Source organism: Neolamprologus multifasciatus, chromosome 22 (assembly GCF_963576455.1).
Source record: "Neolamprologus multifasciatus chromosome 22, fNeoMul1.2, whole genome shotgun sequence".
Lineage (NCBI taxonomy): Eukaryota > Metazoa > Chordata > Actinopteri > Cichliformes > Cichlidae > Neolamprologus > Neolamprologus multifasciatus.
In genome coordinates, this window is record NC_140459.1 from 2,398,445 (window position 1) to 2,421,845 (window position 23,401).

At 40.8% G+C, this 23,401-nt stretch overlaps 1 protein-coding gene across 7 annotated transcripts in view; it reads right to left on the reverse strand.

Annotated features, from left to right (window-relative positions):
- col14a1b (collagen, type XIV, alpha 1b) overlaps positions 1 to 23,401 on the reverse strand; it is a 209,136-nt gene that overhangs the window by 31,032 nt on the left and 154,703 nt on the right. For all 7 annotated transcript variants that reach the window (XM_085149183.1, XM_085149181.1, XM_085149180.1 and 4 more), the window contains 9 exons: positions 17,483 to 17,622; positions 14,359 to 14,482; positions 11,331 to 11,474; positions 11,002 to 11,166; positions 10,829 to 10,867; positions 8,507 to 8,645; positions 8,096 to 8,238; positions 7,707 to 7,816; positions 576 to 734 (listed from right to left, as the gene is read on the reverse strand). In XM_085149183.1, coding sequence (XP_085005309.1) covers positions 576 to 734; positions 7,707 to 7,816; positions 8,096 to 8,238; positions 8,507 to 8,645; positions 10,829 to 10,867; positions 11,002 to 11,166; positions 11,331 to 11,474; positions 14,359 to 14,482; positions 17,483 to 17,622 — 1,163 coding nt within the window. The remainder of the gene's footprint in view (positions 1 to 575; positions 735 to 7,706; positions 7,817 to 8,095; positions 8,239 to 8,506; positions 8,646 to 10,828; positions 10,868 to 11,001; positions 11,167 to 11,330; positions 11,475 to 14,358; positions 14,483 to 17,482; positions 17,623 to 23,401) is intronic.

Sequence of the window (23,401 nt, forward strand, 5' to 3'; positions counted from 1 at the left end):
AAGTCAGGTCAAGGCTCCAAAAGCCCAAAGGTGATATGAGGCTGGGACTCACAACAGTTTCTGTTTGCTACTTTTTCAGCAGCTAAATGGTTGTTTTGTCACAACAGTTCAGCAGGATTTAATCATTAGTGATGAATTTTATTCTCTGGTTTGCTCCCACAGTGCATCTGTGTCTGTCCCATTGTGAGCCGGCTGGAGGTTTCTTCCTGTTTAAAGGGAGTTCGTCCTTCCAGCTGTCACCAAGCGCTGCTCACAGGGAGTCATCTGACTGTTTGGGGTTTTCTCTGACTTACTGCAGGGTCCTTAAATGTAACGGAATGAGATTTACTCTGACATTTATTCTGGGCCGAAACACACAGAAACATTGGTTTTGATATTTCGTTTTCACAGCAGACTAACGTCCATGATGCGTGAGCTGGTTCTTATAGTGTTTCTTCCAACACTCACTATTTCATGGACTCATCAGGGGTTTGCTATTTTGCCCAAGGACACTTCAACATGCAGACTAGAGGGAGCAGAGGCTCAAACCAGCAGCTTTCTTTGCACTTCACAGCGTTTGTGTGCGTCCTGCTCACCGGTGCAGAGTTGTCCTTGTTCCCTCGGGAGCGGACCATCCTACCAAGAACCTCCAGCCCATCCGTGCTGATGTTTCCTGCTGCGTTGACGGTTTTCTCAGACACCATCTTGCAGTCAACGAACACTTTGGCGCTCGTCTTACTGATGGCGAGGTGAAGCTACAGAAGGAAGAGATACAGTCGCTCGTTTAAAGAGGTCCAAACATGGATGCAAAACAAGTGTTAAGATAAATGCTGTTAATAAAGAGAAAATTATTATTAATATCTGTGATGATTATCACTCCTCACAAACATCAGCAGCATTTAGAAGCTGTGCAGACGTCTCGGGTGTAGAAAGTAGGAGAACAGCGCCCCCTTCCTGTGAAGCCGTAACATGACCGAGCTGTTCTTCATGTTTGTGAGTACGGTGCTCACACACTGACACAGTAACAGTCGAATAACACAGAACACCAACAGCGCACAAACATTAAACACACAAGAACAGCTCAAAGTTTCATTTTAAGACTGCTGGGAGACCTCGCACGACTTATTTATGGTCTTTTCTCCTTCCTGTCAGTCACCAGTGCAGCACAGGTCTGTCCTCTTTCCACCTTCACTCAGTGAGGCTAAAAAGCCCCACAGAACAGAAACAGTCTCCTGATGCAGAACATCACAGAGTACAACTAAAACTACTGTTTCCACTTATATAATTAAATTATTATTATTATTAAATTACATTTAAATGTGCATTAAAACACATTTCACTCCATCTGCTTCCTGCTTCATTAACACCACAGCAGCTAATAAACTGTTTTAATACGGTGAAAAAAAGAACTGAAGGATATTTGGCTGGAATAAAATAATGCAATGAGCTAGAGCTGCACGATTAATCGTTAGAAAATCGCGATCTCGATTCATACTTATGTGCGATCTCATTTCCAAATGACAACGATTAAAAAAACAACAACAACAACAAAAAAAGACGACGATTGTACCGCATTTTGATCCGGGACGTAATCTGCATGAAAACAAGCGCTCACTCTTCCTGCTCAACAAATGACGAGGGCGGAGCTTATACCACGTGACACAGAAGCTGGCTGCTAAAATTAGCAGGAAAAACAACGGAGAGCACGTCAGGGATGACGAGAAAGTGACAGGAGAAAATCCGTCCCGGTCAACCACCCAAACATCAATAACGGGAACCTTATACAGCGCTTCCCTATACCCGTCGAACTCCCGCAGGCACAAAGAAATTATGGAGGCTGTTACTTATCACCTGACCAAAGATATGGCTCCATCAACACTGTGCAAAACGAGGGATTTAGGAAAATGATCAACACCCTAGACAAACGCTACACAGTGCCGTCCCGCAACTATTTTTCTATTGTTGCACTACCTGCTCTATACACGCAGCGTCGAGCAACGGTGGAGACGGAAGTTCAAGCAGTACAACATTTTGCGGCAACGACAAAATGTGAGACATTTGTTGTTTTTATATTTATTTATTGTTTTTATGTTCAGTCTCAACTGTTACGAAGTTGATGTGCAGTTAATAAGTGCAAGAAATATTTATACTGGAAAAGAAAATCGTGAGAGAATCGTGATTCTCATTTTATGCAAAATCGTGCAGCCCTACTTATGAGCTTTTTATTTTTTAAAGCCACATTTAATTAAGTTAATGTTAAAGGAAAAACACCCACAGGGAGCACTTTACATTGTTCCCACAGGACTGTGTTACAGCAGCTGCACAGCCTGAGCTGGAACTGGGACACAAACCAGCAGAGTAGACCGAATTATCTCACTGAGTGACATCACTATTTATAATCACACACACACACACACACAGGTGTTACTGTCACCATCACGGACAGTCGAGAGCTGAACTGCGAGGCGGATAAAACGCCGCCTGTCGACTCCGAGTGGCTCCTCACCGTTAATCCTCCTCTCCCAAAATCGCAGCAGACCCCCAGGCTGCTGTCAGCGACTCTGCTGGCTTCTCAGCAGCAGCACACACAAATGCACACACACACTAACACACCTTGAAACCCCACTGACCTCCGTCTGTAAGTGCACGGTTGGTGAAAGTGATGCGGTTTACAGAGAAGCTGTTTTTGGAGCGTCTGAGTTGTTTGTTCGTGTTTCGCTACTTTTGAAAAGTGCAAATTAAACTGTTAAAACGGTCTATGTTTATCCTGGCAGAGCGGACACTCAAAATGCAAAACATACGCACGCTGCTATAAAGAAAACAGGCTGTAAAAAAAAGGCTGCTCTGTAATTTGAGTTCCTATATGCCTGCATCAGACCGTGACACGTACGCATGGATGAAGAAATGTTTCTATTTGCTCTGACAGCTGCAGACGAGCGTTTGTGAAGCCTTCAAAGCTCCTGTAATAACCTGGATCAGAGGAGATAAACACTTTTTTACTTTTAGGTGGGATTTTAATGTCGGATGAAATACTTTTCTCGCCGCTTTGCGTCCTCAGATAATTATAGTCTGCTAAATTATGGGTTGAAAAAAATGATTATAATAATTCAGATTCCTAATGCCTGCAAAAGTCAGATTCATTTCCACTGCAGAAATCAATCTGCGCTTCTTTGACAGTTTGATGTCTACTTTGGTTAATGTTGTGTTGCATCTGGAATTGAACATTAAATTTAATGTTAATACAGCGAGAACCAAGTCACCGCAAAGAGTACACGAGGTGCACTGAAGCTAACACGAGTTTTATATTTGGAAGGACGGGACTAGAATTTCTACACATCCCAAACTTCCTCATAATAATAATAATAATAATGAAACAAGAGCAACTGCAGTAAAGGAACAACTCATTTATTCTCTCATATTCTGCTTTACATTACAACTAGCTGTGTTTGGTGTTGATGCTGAGAGGATAAAAAACTTCAGGCTACATGATGTGAGGCGTCTGTCGTGGGACGCTGACCCAAACACAGGACTTGTACAAGCAGCTGGGAAATCCTCCATAAAACAAACCAACACCCTGGACATGGAAACTAAGAACTAAAACACCGGAAAACTAGAAACGCAAACTAGACAAGAAAACAAACCCGGAACTGAGAATCAGGAATTAGACAGGAGCACAAGGGAAACACACGGCAGGGAGGCTGTATGACATGACGGCGGACAGAGGAAAACACGGGGCTTAAATACATGTGGGGGTAACGATGGGATGGAAACAGAGCTGCAAGTAATCAGTCTAGGGCTGCCACAAACGATTACTTTGATAGTCGACTAGTCACTGATTATTTTTGCGATTAGTCGACTAATCAGATCATCATCCATTGGACTAAAACGTACAGCTTATTGCACCAGCAGCATCTGCTCTTATATAACTATCATTAGCTTACAGCTTGAAGTGTTTAAGGTATGTGCTAACTAAAAATAAAGACAAGATGATAGTTTGTTAAATTTTAATGAAATTTGCAGATTGTTTCGGTGAAGTTTAATAAACTCCTTGCTATCTAAAATATAACAGGACACCGGAGTAAATTCTCGAGCATCTCACACTTCTGATAATCAGCTGTCTGCTTGACGTTTATTCAGCTGTGTAAAGCTATAACTTTAATCTCAGCCAAACCGATTTACTCAGGAACAAATAAAATACTGAAAAAATCCAAACAATAACATTTTTAAGTTATCTAAGTGACTTATATATCATGTTTAACCTGAGTAACGAAAGACAGCGGTGGGTTTGAAAACGATTAGCCGGGAGTCCGGTGTTCTCACGGCTCTAGTGAGCCTAGCCCCCGGCTAGCTATCGAGCTAGTGGCTAACAGACGTCTCCGAAAACGTCGGAGCGCTTTTGAAAATATGTGGTGTCTTGATAAATTGAGCAGATATTTGAGGTTTACACAGCTACATTCTCGCCTAAAAATATGTTAAACGTTTATTTTGTGACCCAGAAAGAATAATAAGAGTAATATTAAAACTAACTAGCTGCCGCCATTGTTGGAAACTGAGCTGGGCTGCGCTATGAATTCTGGGACACAGCTTCTTCTTCTTCTTCGGGGTTTAACGGCAGCTGGCATCCTTGTACATGCAGTGCTGCCATCTTCTGTTTCAGTCCGTTATTACACTCTTAAATCCTACTACTTATTCCTGCGTCTTTTGTGATCTTACAAAGCTTCAAACGACGCGTCGACTATTAAATCAGTCGTTGACGATTTTGATAGTCGACTAATTGTGGCAGCCCTAAATCAGACATAACAAGGTGGGGAGGAAGCAAAACTGAACACAGGACAAGAGACCTTCACAAAGATGCAGACTTGACCCTGAGACATGGAGACATGACTAAGAAGGGGAACAGAGGGAATATAATACATGGAGACAAGAGTAACTAAACGTGGGACACAGGAAAGGCACAGAGACAGAAAACTAGAGACTAGAAACTGAGCAGAGACACAGACTTAAGGAGACACAGCTGACAGCGACGACAGAGGATTAAACACGGAGACAGAACAAAATCTACAGTAGAGACGTGACACACAAAACACGGCCGGCAGAGGAACGAAACCTACGAACTAAACGACTAAACCCTGGAAACGCTCACAGCATGTTAAACAATCAAAACCATCACACATGTGTTCAAACAGTGAACACAACACAGAGCGCTCAGCGTGAACCTGCAGAAGCGCTGCTGTTACTTTCATGCATCACATTTCTTTTATATTATTCTCTTTGTTCAGCTCACAGCAGCAGGTTTACGAGCAGCTGTTAGGCGCCTACTTCTGATTGGTCACTGAAAATCTCAAAACTATTCTAACAATATAATCATTATCACTGAATAAGAGACGTGCTGGCAGTGATGTGCACGTATGAGCAGAGCTGGGTTTTCAGCTGTGGTGCAAACTCCATGTTGGTGCGCTGCACATGTCACAGTCACTAGTTTTTAAAAGTGAGAACAACAAAAAGCACAGGTGTCCCTCACTGTTATACACTGTAGATAAAGAGACTGACAATCTGCAACAGAGCGACTGTGATTTACAGAAATCTCTCTGCAGTGAGGTCAAAGTTCACGTTTAAGGGGGCCAACGTCTCCAGAGAATCAGAGTAAGCTTTCAATAATCAGCAACCCTGTTCTAACTTTACTGCCGGGCTGATTTCTTCATACTGCATGATGATGTCACTAACATCCAGATGTTCAAGAACAGGAAACCAGTGAGGGCAGCCAATCAGAAGAAAGGGATCTTTAAGTGGGCGGTCTTAAAGAGGAACATGTAAACCCACATGTCTGTGCTGTCAGTAAGTGTGTGCAGTGTAGATGTTCAGTCATGTCTCCAAATGTCAGTTTTTAGCCACTAAAACATCACGTCCTGCGTTTGTCAAATAACTGAGAAAAAGTTGAAGAAAAACTGAACTTGTAGAACTTACAGGAGACTTTTTTAATCTTCAAAGTACTTCAAAGCAGGATAATTGCCAAACTGAGCTGACTATCAAATCATTCATGTCCTCTGATCCATAATCACAGAGTCCTATACAAATGTCACACAGACTCGTCAGGTAGGCGCTGCAGAGGCAGACGCACACATGCAGAGCAAGCAGAACAAAAGGTGAAAAGGTAAGAAGGATCAGCTCTGCTGACAGCAGATCAGTCAGCGTCCCTCGGCTCTGACACGTCGACAAAAACACAACACGACTGCGAGCAGGTTCAGGCTCGGGGCGTGACTCGACTACAGCACGCCTGTCAGGACTTCCACTACTGTCACACTGCTCGACAAGGCCTCGCGAGGCAGAGGAATGAGGGAAGGAAGGAACCAGAGCTTGTCAATAGAAACCTGTGAAACTGTCAGTCAACAAACCAGAGGAAAAACATCTGTATAATTTTAATCAATCCACTGCAGAAGAACACCAATAAGACTTAAAAAGGAAAGTTTCTCAGCATGTTTGATCACCTCCACACTAAAACGCAGCAGCCAGGCTGCTAACATCTTCTAGCAAGTACAGTAAATGACCAGGCAACAGATTATTAATCCAAGCTTCTTATAAAACACACAGCAGCTCGTTGTCTCCGCCCACAGGCTCAGAGTTTGTTGGAGCAAAGGGGGCGGAGCCTTTCAGTCTGTGGACCAGTTTACCACCACAGCTGCGATTGGTTGACTCTGTGAAATCCTTTAGAAAGCAGATGAAACCTTTTCTGTTCAAACAAGCTGTCTGTTGATCAATGCTTGTAAACATGTAACCCTTTCTATTGCTTATATTTTCTATTTTATTTCTTAACCTTCTGTTTATTCCACCCTTCATGCTCAGCGCTCTGTGACTGCCTGTCTATGAAAAGCTCTTAATAAATAAACTTTACTCAGTAAAATATTACCAGACCTATATTGCTTCAAACACTTCCACCAACACGTTTTCCCTCTTGGACGCATCACAAACTATTTCTTGCATCTGCTCTCGATTTGTTTTGACACGTTCGTTTGTCAGCGGGTTCGGTTTACTCCACCCTAAAAACTAAAAGCACCTTCAACGTGTGATTGCAGCCTGCAGCACAATGACCCTGCAGGACCTCCCACACCTGCACACAGCTGTATTAAGCTATCAAAGGTGCTTCCATCAGACCACAGACTCAGACTCATCGTCCCAGCTTCCACTGGTCTTCACTATGTTTTTAATATTGCTTATAAAATATTTTTTAGTATGTTGCTTTGTTTTGTTTTTTTTGCTTGTTTTCTATTCTTTCTCTCAACAGGTGATCCCGGAGATATTTTTCCCCCCCTTTCTCACTGTCCCTCTCCCCTTCTGTTTTTCTTTTCCTTCCTCTTTCTTTCTCCCTTTCCTATCCCTCACTCATGTCTGTCCCGTCTGTAACAACTGAAAATAAAATAAAATAAAATAAAATAAAATAAAATAAATAAATAAATAAATAAATAAATAAATAAATAAATAAATAAATTAAATTAAATTAAATTAAATTAAATTAAATTAAAATAAAATAAAATAAAAAATAAATAAAAATAAAAATAAAATAAAATATTTTGCTTGTATGATTTCTGACTGTACAACAACTATGTTACACATCATCTTGGTAAATATTTAAGGGTTAAAGTTCAAATTGTTCTCTAGCCTGTCAGCCAATCAGACGATCACTCATCCATGTGTCGGGCAAACCGACAGCGGAGGTCAGGTGTGATTCTGACCTTGTGGAAGTTTCCAAAGAAGAGCTTCTTTATTTCCGGCCCTTCGAAGGTGACTGTCTGAAACTCTCCTTTAAAGTCGTTGTTAAAAAACGTCAGAGTTTTTCCACCGTCTGCAGGAAGAAACATGAGAATTAAAATAATAATAAATCAACAAATAAAACAACATTTATAAGAAGCAACAATCTTGTTTAGTTCAAATTTCACTTAAACAAATGCATTTTTTCCAATGTTTTGAATTTTAACTGGAGTTTAACAGAAGTAGAACACAGCAGCTTGTACTGTACCCAACTCTCCTTTTCATTAACATCAGGTAAACATGTTGTATTCACTGATTTATTTTGATAGGAGTCTAGAAATAAAGTGGAACAAATAAACATGTCTCAGCTCACTGTCCAGGATGACTCCCACTAGAGGCTCGTTCTTCTTGTTGAGGATCTCCCAGAGCGCAAAAGGCTCCTCGGGAGTGTCGGCCAGCAGCCTGAACAGCAGGGTGATGGTGTAGTCAGAAGGCAGCCCCTCAGGGTGGATGTACCTGTGAGCCAGGGTGAAAACATCAGAGCTGAGTAAACGTCCTCACTGGTGATGTCTCTTTTAGGTCAAACAGTGAGGTTATGGCTCTGGATGCAGTCGATACTCAGCTGGTGAAATCAAAGCTCGCTTCTCCTTCCAGAAGCTATTTGCTGCACTTTCATCTGTCTTTGAAAAACATGCTATGATGTCGTTTCCATCAAGGTGCAGCAGTGAAGCTGCCAATAAATAAGGTGCTATTTTTATGAGCGTGGAGACTGTGTCCTGTGTACCTGGTCGGCTGTGCCAGCAGCGCGTCGCTGTGCAGGTGGAAACAGGGGAACGTGTTAAAGGTGCCGGGTACCATGGAAACGCCAGACATGCTGCTGTACCGATTCTCCACGAGCCCGAACAGCTCCATCATGCGAAAGCCTGATGACACAAGGAGCAATTATTACCTGTTGGAACCATTTCAATGAAAGCAGGACTTTGATCCGTTTAGCAAATTCTACAGGTTACAACGAGCAGAAAAACAGCAAAAGATGAAGTATTTGTACATTTGTAAATAAAGAAATATAGAGCTGCAGAAAAAGCAGCCCAGACATACAAGACATGACAGCAGGATACAAGATAATTAATTCAGCCAATCATTTTAAACACACCAGAGTCCATAAACACTAAAAACTACAGGCTGTGTTTTCACCAGTATAGAGGGCCAAAACTGCCAAAAATAAAAATTATTAAAAAGATATAACAAAGTGACTTAATAATATAATATAATATAATATAATATAAAACAATATAAAATAATATAATATAATATAAAATAAAAGAATAGAAAATAATATAACATAACATAATATAATATAATATAATATAATATAAAATAAAATAAAATAAAATAAAATAAAATAATATAAAATAAAATAAAATAAAATAAAATAATACAAACATGTGCCAACTGTGAAATCTGGGGCTGATGATGATGTTTGAATAACAAATAGTTTAATATCTTTTATTCAGCTGTTGTTGCTGTTTGTCAGAGCTCTTCATTATAAAACATATCTGCCCTGTTGTGTCTTTCAGAGCTTCAATTCTCCCAGCAAGATATTGATGTGATACCACAGATGTCTCTGTCAACAGGAAACACCATGTGTTAAATACTGGCCCTTACTGACATTCAGCAAATGTATTGGTGCATTTTTAATGAATATAAATGCAGCAAAAACCAATAGAAATCTATTTATTCATGAAATGTCAGATAAACAGATACCATTTAATTTGATTTTGTATTTATTTATAACACAAAAAGAGGATATGTAAATTATGCTATTAAAATAAAACAAATAACTAAAATGTATTAAAATGAAAAGAAAAAATACAGAAGAAATAAAACAGCAACAGCTTATTCTGAAAATTTAAATATAATAATAAAAAAATGATATGTTGATGATTAATGACATTTTGATGAACAACATTCTCAGTTGTTTTAAGTTATTTGTTTTACATGTGTTGGCAGTGTTGGCTCTCCATACTGTTTGAAATGAAGGGTTAGAGCTTTAACATTATTGTGTTCATCCAAACACATTAAAACCACAGCTCACACTTGATTTATATTGTTTCCTATTTGAAGTTATTCTGTAAACTAGGGCTGCTCGATTATGACAAAAATGATAATCTCGATTATTTTCACTGAGATCTCGATTATTTGACGATATTTATTTAACAATAACAATGTGTTGAATAATGACTTTAAAGATTGTCAAAAATAATATAAAATAGTGCAAATACTGATAACAGTGCAAATGTTTGCAATATAAGAAATAAATGAAAAATGTAAACATCTATGTTTAGTGAAGTTTGCAGTGTTGCTCTGTGGTGCAGCTACGACACTGTAGCAAAGTTTACACACTGTGTCTACTTGATCCACGTCTGACTCTGAACCCATAATGTTTCCACACCACTCAAGTTTTTTTACCTCTTTTCAACCAACAGCATCACTCTCCTCTCCAAATAACTTCTGCTGAGCTTTCCGAGCTTCCCTCGGGTCCTCTTAATCAGCGGTCCCCAACCCCCGGGCCTCGGACCGGTACCGGTCCGTGAGTCGTTTGGTACCGGGCCGCGAGAGTTGAGGCTCAGGTGTGAAATGTATAGTTTTCAGGGTTTTTATCGGTTTTCAGAGTTATTTTGTTATCGTTTACTCGGTTTTCCTGGGTCTTTTCACGTGTGTTATGAATAAATCTTCTTTTTTTCGGTACCAGTACTAGTTTTATTTTGTTGTATTTATCCGCGACACCTTAAAGGCCGGTCCGTGAAAATATTGTCGGGCATAAACCGGTCCGTGGCGCAAAAAAGGTTGGAGACCGCTGCTCTTAATTGTTGTGACACGTGTTTGAAATGCAGAGAGGTGCGCTCGATTTGTCACACGGAGCAGCGCGAGAGTAAAGCACGAGGGAGGGGCTAATAATCAGCTCAGTCATTGTTAATGATCGTTGAAAGCCCAGATCGTAATCGAGATTAAAATTTGATTCATTGAGCAGCCCTACTGTAAACACTCATAACTGAGACCGTGACACATGGACACGTGGACACAGCAGCAACGCTCCAGCTCTTACCTGGCATCGTGCTGCCACTCATCGGTACAGCCGGACACGCTGTGAAAGACAAAAAGTGAGTTTGATGACAAATATTTAAAAAGCACCACATGTTGTATAATTTACTCTCTAATGTCCAGTGCAGGCATCTCGTCAGGACTACATTTAGCTCTAACGTCAGGTCAGGGACTCACTGGCAGTTGCAGCTTCACACACAAAGGTCACCAGCTTCTCTTCAATCTTCTTGAAGGCGTCCAGGTCATCCACAAAGAAGACGTGCCTGTCACTGGGTTTACTGGCGATGCTCACCAGCTCCCCGTAGTCAGCATCAGCGAAGCCAATGGCAAACACGATGTAACCTTTGATGGGAATTCAGAGAGAGAAAGATCCATGATGCAACAAAACTGGAGGAGCAACATGAACGCAGACTCTTGCACATTTAAAGGCAGATAAAGTTTGGCCTTTCATTAACACAGACCGCAGCTCGAGGCCTTCTTCAGAGCTTCACACAGAAACAACTGACCTTCCATCTGCATCTCTTTGGAGACTTTGTTGACGTCGTCCTGAGATCGGCCGTCAGTGAGCACCACGAGCACTTTGGGGATTCCTCTCCTCGCTCCCGCCTCTTCTGTGAAGATGTTTTTCTTCACGTGCTGGATGGCTCGACCTGAGTGAGCAGACAGAACAAACATCTCCAATAACTCCAAATATTCCACTTTGAGTTTTCAGCTTCGTATTCTCAGTAGTTGAGAAACAGCAGCAGACGAGTTATTTGAAACAACATGTCTATTACCAGAGGATGTTTTATTATGCTGATTTGACTTCACACCATCTGTTCTGGTTAAAAAAGTCATTAGCGGAGCTGCAAGTCTGTCACTGCGGACTTGGCAGTGATGGGAAATCAGAATTAATCAATTTTCAGCTGCAGTCTCCGGTGTGGCAGACGTTATTCTGAGAGGAAGTCAGAAAATCCTGCAACAACTTCAGAGGATCCCCGTTTACAGTGTTAAGTATAAAAACATGAAAGAAAGGAAGCTTAAGGGTTTGTACAAACTGTAGCATTAATCGTGATGAAAGGACTTGATTATTGATGCAGGCTGATGCACATCAGAGTGTTGCATCACAGCGTCCCACCAGGGAAATCACATCACAAGTTTCACTGAATGTGTGAAGAGAATTCATGTTTCTGCAGCAGCTGGAGGACCAGCTCGACATCTAAGGCTGCCCCCCCCCCCCACCCACCCCCCCACACACCCCCCCACACACACTGTGCTGCAGGCTCAGACACCCACCAGACACCCGGGACCCCCGACTTACTCACACTCTTCAACTATGATCAGATTTTACACATTACTACCAACAGTTACCGTCACATATTAATATTTAGATGTTTATTTGAATGTTTGTTCTTTTCATGCCTTAGAAATGTGCTCATACAGCCTCGTGTGGTTTTTCCACTGTTTGCTTTATAGGTTTTATTTGTTTTTATTTGTTTTATAGGCTTTAATATAAATTTCATTTTGCAGAATTAACAAAGCAACATGATGAGAGATGATGAAGATGACAGCGGTGATGAAGATGACTATATTTTTAGTATTATTATTGCTATTTATGTTATATATTGTCATTATAAGCTGTTTCTTGATTTGTGTCTTCTTCTTTGGTGTTTGGTCATGACGTTTCCCGGCACCACGTCTTCATGTTGCTTAACCCTTTAAGACCTACCATAGAACCAAGTCCACCAGAGCTTATATTATATGTTTACATGCTGTGGAGCCATTTTTGGGAGCATTTCAAGTTGATATACATCAATACAACCATTACAGCCCAGATTTTAATAATATGTCTGCATTAAGTGCATAGTAATTACATAAATTGCAAAAAACTGCAATAAACTACAAAAAAATTGAAAATCATTTTGTTTTTTTAACATATATTTCTAGTTAGAGAAATTTAAGAGGCTTATCCCTCAAAACTGTAAATACAAAAAAGTTGCACAAAATAGTTTCCCACCACAGGAAATTTATTTTGAGTGTCTTCATAGTTTTATTTTTGAAATACACCAATTTTTATATACTGCAGGAAAAACGAAAATAAATATTATAATGCAAATTTGCAAAAAAGCAGCATATGCATCAAAATAAACTATTTCCAGCAGTGCAATATGAGTCCTAAGCATCCCAGAAACCACACAGAAAGTCAGAAAGTCAAAGATAACTTTTAAAAACACCAGTATAGGCTCATGAGGCCTTGATGGTAAAAAACTACATTTCCGCAAAAATGACGTCACTTCTGGTTTCGGGCAGGTCATGGCGGACATGCAAAAGTTTACACTGACGTCTACTCCAATGTAGGAAGTGTTACGAACAGCTGATCGGATCAGCAAAGCGTGTTTCTGGAATATTATGTTTTTGTTGCTGCAAGTGCTTTTTATGCAGTTTTTGCAAAGCTATATGTGGAAGGAAACTGTGACCGAGGACAAGCTGATGGCATAAGATGTAAGTACAACTCCTCCGGTTTCATATGCAAAAACAATTATTGCGCTAGCTCACGTGGTTGCAGAGCTACTGGGATTTAAAAATAGTTGCGCAAAACGGAGCGTGCTGCTCTGACCGGTTTTAAAGGGTTAAGAATCAGGAACTAGTGCACTTTATGTCTTTAGTGCATAAATGGAAAAAACCCATAAAGTCAAATAATGATTATGAACTTTCATCTACGGAGCTGCTTTTATCTTTTTTCTGTATATTTACTCAGAACCTTAAACCACAGCTTGACTGAGTCATTAACAAATCCATGTGCACCTGTCTGCTGCACGGCCGTTAATACATCCAGACATCAGAGATGTTTTTAGGCCTCTGGAAACAACAGGAAGCACGTTGCTAATTGCAACACGGCGATCCCAGAAACTGTTGCTTCCTGTGAGAAACGGAGGATTCGTGTTTTACAGCAACACATCAGCAGTGGGAGAATTCCTCCCCACCAGTGACGCTGATACAAATCTATCAGTCTCATCCCTGTAGGAGAAACCGCCCGCGCTGCTTTGTAAACACGATTAATGACTACACCTCTCACTGCTTCCCTACAGACGTCCTCTCATCACACACACACACACACACACACACACACACACACACATCCATGGATACGACTCTGCGTGAACATGCTTGACTTGCACACACGCATGTTGACACGGAGCCGAGAGGACAACACACTTTTCCACAGTGATTTAATTTTCTGTTTGCGGTCGCCTCCTGCTCAGGAGTGTTGATAACGTCAGGAGGGAGTTGTGTTTGAGCGTGTGCACATCACACTGTGGATTTGTCTCGACCAGGTGTCTTTCTCACATTTAGAGATTATATCTGCCGCGGTAAAGACGGATTTGATCCGTCACAGTCGCACAGCTTGTATACATTTGTACACTGCATCGCACCGGCTTCAAGCACGCACGCCAACATCTGTCATCCTGAGACTCCAGCAGACTCGTGCAGCGTCAGTGACTCATACGCACTTTCACAGAAAAGCAGCCGCCTGCACGCTGAGCGCGTCCTCACCTGTCTTAGTGTTTCCTCCTTTGTAGGAGATCTTGTTGATGGCGTCCAGCAGACCCTCCTTGTCACTGTAGGAGTTCAGCTTAAACTCTGTCCGGGCATCGTCACTGAACTGGGCAATAGCCACCTGTCACAAAACACATGAGCGTAGCTAATAAACAAAAGAGGAAGTAGGCCACTGTTAGGTGAAGGGGTCGAGGGTTAGGAGGAGACGAGAAGAAGCATCGTCACAGAAAAGCTCATCTCTATGAATCCTCCTTTTAGACTCATCATTTAGAAAGTGAACATGTTTGTGTTACTTTTATACAACCGTGGTTCTATTTGAAACATTCAGCATCACAACACATGATCAGCATCATAGCCGGGCTGGTGCAGAGCGACTGTAACGACCACAAAGAGCAGAGAAGGATGATGATGATGGAGACAGGAGGGTTACACCACTGCAACGAGAGCCTCGACTCTCCTGTCAAAATGATTATTACTGGACAGGTCTTTAAGAATTCTTATATTTAAAAACTATGAAAAATGGAGGATAGATTTCTGTTTTCAATAATAAAGTATAAGATAATACGGGTGCAGTGGGCAAAGAGTCAGGCTGTGTTAGATGGAATCATTTAAAGCAGTGAGGTACATTAACCCCACGGTTTTAATGGACACTTTATATTTTTAAGCAATTATTTTTTGTTTGTTTGGACTTCAGATCAAAACGTTTGTGTTCCTCCATCTGTTCCTGGCTTGAACGCAGCACTTGTGGCCTGCTGTGGGTGGCTGTGTGCTGCTGCCTTAGCTACTTCCCTTCTTGCTGTGGAAACAGTTGGGTGGAGCACTCAGCCAGTACCAGTGGATCAGTCTGGTTGAGCTGTGTGTTTGAGCTGCTGCTGAGAGGCTGTTTCACCCTCTTTAGGGCAGATTTGATTCTTTCACTTACTTTGATCGATATCCAGGTTGTTGTTCAGAAAGAGCCACAGATCTCTTAGTTTAGACTGCTTCATAAAATCATGCTGACGTTCATGTTTACCTTCTGTTTGGTTGTTTTCTTCCACCTGGAACGCTTTGTTTACTTTGTCACATATACGCTTGTCCTACAGTATATCACAGCATTTAAAGACTGAACGGAGCTGAACGGGGAGGAAAGAGGAACACGTGAGCAGCTGTAACACATGAGCTGTTTCATGAGTGAAGTGGGCTGTGGCCACCTGGGAGACCACTCAGGAACAGTCTTTATTTGTAAATAACAAAAAATCGAAATGAGAGCAGCTTAGAGGAAACTTGGCGCTGATTGGCTACAGCGAGAGTCTGAACACAGGAGTGAAAAAGAGGTTTAGCTCAACTGGGAAAACTGGGAGGAAACTGCTGTATGTAAACAGTTTGTTCTCTTTCTCTAGTTTGTCCTGGAAAGTTTCCCTTTTCTTTGCATCTGCAGTGTATCAGACGCTCCTACAGATGACGGGGAAACTCGTTTAGATGAAGACGTCCGAGTGAGGCCACAGAAACAACCACGAGAAATCAGATCTTTGAGTTTAAAGATTTTTTACAATTTAATTACCGAAGAGGCTGCTCTGTGCACGTGGTACTTGTTTCTGTCACGTCCCACAATAGTGAAGATATGAAAAATCAAATGTGATCTGGTGAGAAGAAAATTCATGGAGCGCGGTCTTTAAGTCTGTCCACAAAGATGATTTTGGAGTGGTGGCTTTCATATGATCAGCTGTGATGTATCAGTGGTAGTGTTGGTCATGAGTGAAACGGTTTCATTAGAACAAACGTCTCCACATTAACAGCTACAGACAATCACGTCTTACACAGGCCGACAGTAATAATAATAATAATAATAATAATAATAATAGAACTGCTGAGATTATAAAGATGGGAATTAAACCAATGGATTCATCATTGTCACATTTGGTGACTGTAAATGTGACGATGGTGAATCCAGCTGTTTCTTCATGAGACAGATGAGTGGACGGTCCCTGCATGTGTGGAGGTGGAGGAGGAGCAGTGATGGAGAGAGGAGCAGCTTTGCTGGGGTCACTGCTGTTTACTCAAAATTCAAGGAAACAAACAACACGAGCAGCCGTCTCCACGTTGTGTGAGCTCAGTTGGATAATTGTTGGATAAGTTTATGTAAAAGCTCTCTGACGTACGAACAGTCACCTGACCTCAAGCCTGCTGAGACGATTCTTCCCTACAGCTGTCAGACTCCTCTGCCTCCTGACCTCTGACCCACATTAAACTCATGGACTAAACACACCCACAACCACCTACACACACACACAATGGACAAAAACAAACAACTGGACAACTGGACCCTCATACACACAATAATAACACGGATTGAACCACCAGCACTTTATAGAACCTCTGTAGAAGCCACAGATCTCACTGTAAACACTGTAAACGCTGTACAGACAATCATTCTGTACAATAATAATTATAGTTCTACAACTGTTAGAACTTGTATAGTTCTCATATTTATATCCTGTTCACAGCTTGTACAAACTTATAGCATATTCATAACATACCTTCATACCAATAATAGACACATTTTTGTAATATATCTATATTTTTGCTAAAGCACTTTCTGCAAACTGCATTTCGTTGCCTTGTACTTTGACATGTGCAGTGACAATAAAGTTGAATTCTATTCTATGATTTCAGATTCATCAGCCAGCAAACGATGACCCTCGCTGGCTCGCAGTCACACCGCTGCAGCGTCATTCCAGGCGACAACACTTTGGTTAATTAATATGTGAATAATAAAACTTTATTTATCCACGTAAAACAACAACACGCAGGGTTTGTATGATAGTGTGAGGCTGGTCTCCACACACTGATAAAACAGGTGTGGTATGTGCAGTGGGCTGTAGATGGCCCCGCCCACTGATGAGCTCTTTCATTGTGCTGCCAAAGCAGCGCGCAGCAAACCTCCATCATCCACCGTGAGGACGAGGAGCCTGCTGTGCCTCAGGCTAAGTGCACATTTTTCCATCAAGTCATTGTTTTTCTGGTGTTTCTGTGGCGCGTCTGTCAATAACCTGTCAGTCAAAGCATGGCGCTGGAGAGCAACACACGCCAAAGCTCTCAGAGAGCTGCTCGCTAAAGGCTAACACGTCGCCCTCGGTGGTACCTGTGTGCCTTCCGGGCCAATCCGGTCCAGAGCTCCGCTGGTGCTATACAGGAAACGGATGATCTTCAGGAAGTTTTCATCTCCGATACTCCAGGAACCGTCAACCAGGAAGACCAAGTCTGCTTTGGCAGCTTTACAGACTGAACGAGGAGACAGAAAACATGAAGTAAACAAAACAACAGCAACTGGTTGACTCACAAAGGAAACACTTCAAATGGGAATAAGTAGAAAGGTTGTCAGTCTGCTGTATGGAAGCTTGAAAACAGCTGATTAAAGGGTTTTGTTGGAACGTTCATTGTGATCATTTTTGATTGGCTTTCTTTTACTTACCTTTTATCATTAAAAACATATATTTATCCACTTGCTTTCATTTGTTCGCTTTATTGCCGTGCAAATAAACAAACCGGCTTCGTTTTGAAAACCGATGAATAAAAGCAGCTTGTGAGTGAAGCAATCCTGTGATTAATTGCACTCAAAGAGCTTTCGACGTGTAAACGACTGAAACACATTAAATGCAAAACACAGAGCTGCTTCTGCTGCTCTTCCAAAGTCATTCTAATCACTTCCTTCTCTCCTCTAATCAAACCCTATTTAAGGGTCAGCCGGTGCCGCATTGATCTGCCGACGCTTCAATCCAGCATTCGACTCTTGGTTTATTGCAAACATTTAATAAACACATCTCAGGAGGAATCAAACAGACTTTGTTCTGAAGTCTGAATACAGACTGAGTGAAACTGAAATTGTTATTTTGTTCCAATATAATATTTTCTAAGTTGATTGTTAGAATTATTCACCCGCTCTTTGTAAGGACACTTTGGTTCACTGCTGTCAAAACTGCGGCTGGTTGCAGAGCAGCTGAAAGCAGGAGAGATTTAAAGTTTTATGTTGAACGTTTACAGTTTTATGCTGGCATTACACATCACTGTCATCCTATCAAGCCTGAGCTTTCAAGGTCAAACTGTGTTTCTAACCTTTAGTGCGATAGCAGTGATTTTGTTTTTTCTGTTTTCTGTTGCCAGTATAGCGCCCCCTTGTGGCGTAAGACTGTACAGAACTACAGCATTTTGACTCCACCCACAGATGAACAAATTAAACATATTTCAAATCAAATGCAACTGAAATATTAGCAGTAATTCAAAGACAATTTATCAAATGTGGAGAAACTGAATGACAGATGTAAATAGATGACGTCATCCTTTCCTCTTCTTCATCTTTTATCCTATTCAGGGTTGAGCAGGGACCAGATGATGATACTCTTTATAAAACTAGAGCACATCTAGTGATGAAGAAACTGAAACGAGACGATGATGAGATAACAAATACTTTATGAATCCCATATTTGGGACATGTGGAAGTGTCTCCTAAGGCAGAAGTTTAACTCCCAAACTGGAGCCACAACACCGGATGTGTTTTGCACTGAATTATCAAAACAGATGACAGAAGCCCGCACGTACCTGCCGCAGTGTGTACCTGCAGCGTACCTGTTAGAGGTGGGAATCAACACACATCCCACGATACGATATTATCACAATACTTAACGCACGATACGATATTATTGCGATTTTTGAAAATATTTTGCGATATTCAGATTCTGTACATAAAGGTAAACTTTATCAATATTCATTTTCTCTAATATCAAAGTCTCACACTCAGTCTTTCTCTCATTTCAGTTTGATTGTTGACAAACTGAACGGTTTGTATTACAGTCTAGTCCAACTTAACTGAATCAACCATCTGGTACAATTATAGCTATTCTGAACTATGCAGTTTATGAAAACTATGCAGCCCCTTCAGCAACTGAAGAATTTGAAAGTCAATTAAAACAAAATATAATTTTACATTAAATAAAAAAGTTTTAAACTTAATTAAATAAAACATGTCTTAAATTAAAATAAGTAAACTGTCATGTTTATTGCTGCCATAAAACAAGTTAAACACATTTGGACAGTGAAGGAATGTCAGGATTCTTGCTCAGAAAAAGGATCAACATGCTCTGAAGTCAGAGCACAAAAACCTTTTTGTAACAAAGTATCGATTTCTGCTGTCCCTGTATCCATACATTATTAGCAAACAAAATATCACCATGCTACACAGTATCCATTTTTCCCCCACCCCTAGTACCTGTAGAGGGCTGTAGAGGAAGCTGTAATCAAACATGTGAGGAGGAAACACTCACTGTTCTCCTCGTCAGCCAGAATGATTTGAATGTGTTGATCTCTCGGATCGTTTCTCTGAATTTTCTGGATCATCACAAATAAGATTTATGCACATTTCCACATTATGTGCAGGACGGCTGAAAGCTTTATTGCTTTTATTTAGTTTAGTTGTCAGTGGATTCTTTCTGACTCGGTCCAGATCGTCTGTTTCTCTCTAAATCACCACAGGCCTTCATTGTGTGTAAATGTCCTTATTTGTTCCTCGCTGATGCCGACAGCACGTAAACAGCATCCTTCTTTGTTTTTGTTCAATGAATGTGTCTGGAAAGCAGAGTGATTTTATGCTGGTGCATTCTTACTACTGCATTGCTGCTCCGTCCCGTGGAGAGCGCTTGTTAATGGTAAGATAAAGCAGCGAGCTCGTGCTGCTGTCGATGTTCGTGTTTGGGTCTCTCTGGATTGATTAATCTGGTTTATTCAGGAATGAAGGGACATCCGTGGATCTTTTGTGGATGCAGAGGTCCACGACTGGTTTCTGATTTACAAACTCTCTCATTTTCGATGCTCTTCAGCTCCTCAAAGTACTCCTTACATCTTCTCAACACTCTTCACTTGTTCCTACGTCTGTCCTTACACTAACCTGCTGCACATGCTACATAACTGATAACAGATAAGACTCATTCACTTCACCTGTTAGTGTTTTTTTCCTTCTGAAACCTTTTGTGGCAGTTTGAAAGTGAAGCTGGTGATTCTGTGGTGACGGGCGTGAGAAGAATGAGAACCACTGTAACAGATCCAAGACTCACTCGGTTTATAATTACACTGAATCAGACACACTGTGTGTCACATGTTACTGTGTGTTGTTATTGAGAAGCTCTTCTTTGTTCAGCTCTCATTCTCCTGCGTGTGAGGATGAGTTTGTAACAAGGTTGGGTTTAGTTACATGAACCTAGAGCTGGGCGATATAAGGCGATTTTTCATATCACGATGTGCTTTTTTCATTTCAGGCGATAACGATATATATCACGATATATATCGCGATATAAGCCAAATAACTATATTTGTAAGATTTAAATGTGCCGTTGCTCACAAGTAAATGTGAAATAATCAGCAGCTTGTTTTGATTTAAATATTTATTTCCCATAATAGGTTCAACAGGGTAGATGTACTTAACGTGAGACTGTTTCAGATAAATAAAGGCAAATATTGCAAACTACACAAAGGCAGCCGCTAAAGCGTTTAAGTTTCAAAACAGAACAAACAAAACAGACTAAATTGTCAATTCCACTTAGAAACAAAATATTATTTCTAAAAATAAATCTTAGTTTGTTTTACAGAAGAACAAAATTGAAAACTTTTGTCAATATCAAATAAACTGAGAACTAAAAGGAAATTCTCGATCTCTCCTTGTTGTATAGCTGAGCTTTTCAAACAGTTTAACAGTTACTTTAGTCTGACAAAAGCCGAATGACGAATTAGCGCTTCCAGTCAGAGACTGAGCATGCACCGCTTTATTGTATTTCCAGACTTGCTTTCGGCACAATTTACAGTGGCTACTCTGTTTCTGTCAGACTTGAAATACGAAACTTCTGTGGCTCTTCCGTTCAACAATCTCTCCGGCATTGGAACCATCATCTGTTTTCTCTTCGGTAACCTTCAGTCACGCTCTCGGTTGATTTTTCTCTAGTCGGCACACTCATTTCCTCCGTTACCCGGGCGGCACGGCGGCTGGCTGCTTCCCAAACAAATACACATGTGCGGCTTGGCACTTGTGACGTAACGCTGCGGCTGTGACTTAATTTGGATTGGCTGTTCTTCTTCTTTTTGTTTTTTAAGAGGATAAGAGCGGTGAGGTCTATCGCAATAGTTTAACTTTTCTATCGAGAAAAAGTTATATCGTTATCGTTCTATCGCCCAGCTCTACATGAACCCCAAAAGCAGCCAATAGGAGACCTACTTCCTTCTATAGTGCAGTGAGCTTGTCTGCATGTTGACTGTCTGTGACATCAAGAGAAAGTCTGAGACTCTCAGCCTGATATGTCACTGAAGCTGATCTCATTAGAAATTTGCTGCAGATTTGCTTCTTTAACGAGTGACATTTGATCGGTGGGCATACGGATCAAACTCTGCCCCCAAAAATACTTCACAGGACGTCTATCAAAAAATTATACTTTAAAAATGAACTGAAGTATTTATGCATTTATTTTTTATTGGTTTGAGCTTGTAGCTGCAGATTTGCTTTATATTTCCTGTCATTGATATACATGTTTTCTGTCACAGCAAAGATGACCTGAGGATAAAACCTGAGACACTCTCACATTGTGAGGATGAGGGCGATCTGCGGTAAAATGAAGCGTCCCTCACTAACGCTCAAAGCTATCCGCACACTGAATTCCTCTGGCTGATCATGTCGTACTTTATAATTCTTTAGCTGTAATGGCTCTAGTGTCTTGTGGCTGCGTTAATTGCAGTCATCATTTAGACTCGTTGAGAATATTCTTCATTACATCTTTGACATTCATTCACAATCGTTGTACACTCCAGTGGAGTGTACAACGATTCAATGTCGTCCACACGAGGAAACAAATAAAGCACCGAGTGAAAAAGGCAACAGTTGGCCTTAAATTGAAGATTAAGTGCATCATTTAACGCTCGCCCTGAATGCATCTGGCAGTCTATTTAAAGCTGGTGTCAGACATTATATTTAACTTAAATGAGAAATCTCATAATAAGTGCAGCAAATGAAGATTCTGCCTTGTGAAGATCCATTCTCCACACTGTAAGATTAATATAAGATTAAATAAGAAATAAATACAGCTAACTGGTAACTATGGCTGTCAGATGAGGAAAGAGCTCATGAACTTATCATCTCAAACTCTTGTTACCAGGTTACAAAACCATCGTCTTTGCTGTGGGATAATGTAACTGGCTTGTGCAGCACTTTGTGGATCTGACAGGTGGAGAGAAGTGACGCTGACAATCGCAGCACCTGAAAGCTGAATTATTGTGAACTGAGAGGATTGTGAGTGAAGTCTGTGGGCACGCAGCTGAAACACACCAGGTCCCCTGAAAAGCCTCTTCCAGCCTCTGGCTTCACTTTCCAGACTCACCCAGGCTTCGTCCAATCGTGGTGCAGTCTACACATAAAATACTACAGTACAGTCCATCCACCCATTTTCCTCCATTTATCAAGTGAATTGTACAAAACGTTAGTGCGTGGACTTCAGTCCTGTTAATAAAGAAAAAGTCATCGTGCAAATCTCAGACAGTGTGTCACATATCACAGCGGCCACGGGCCGGTTTCATGTCAGACACTATCTTCACAGACCGGCCTTTAAGGTGTCGCAGATAAATACAAGAAAATAAAATAATACGACAAAAACTGTCTCTGTAAATATAATAATAAACGTGAATGTACTGTGTAATAGGGGTGGGGGGAAAAATGGATACTATGTAGCATGGTGATATTTTGTTTGCTAATAATGTATGGATACAGGGACAGCAGAAATCGATACTTTGTTACAAAAAGGTTTCTGTGCTTTGACTTCAGAGCATGTTGATCCTTTTTCTGAGCAAGAATCCTGACATTCCTTCACTGTCCAAATGTGACAGTTTACTTATTTTAATTTAAGACATGTTTTATTTTAATTAAGTTTAAAACTTTTTTATTTAATGTAAAATTATATTTTGTTTTAATTTACTTTCAAATTCTTCAGTTGCTGAAGGGGCTGCATAGTTTTCATAAACTGCATAGTTCAGAATA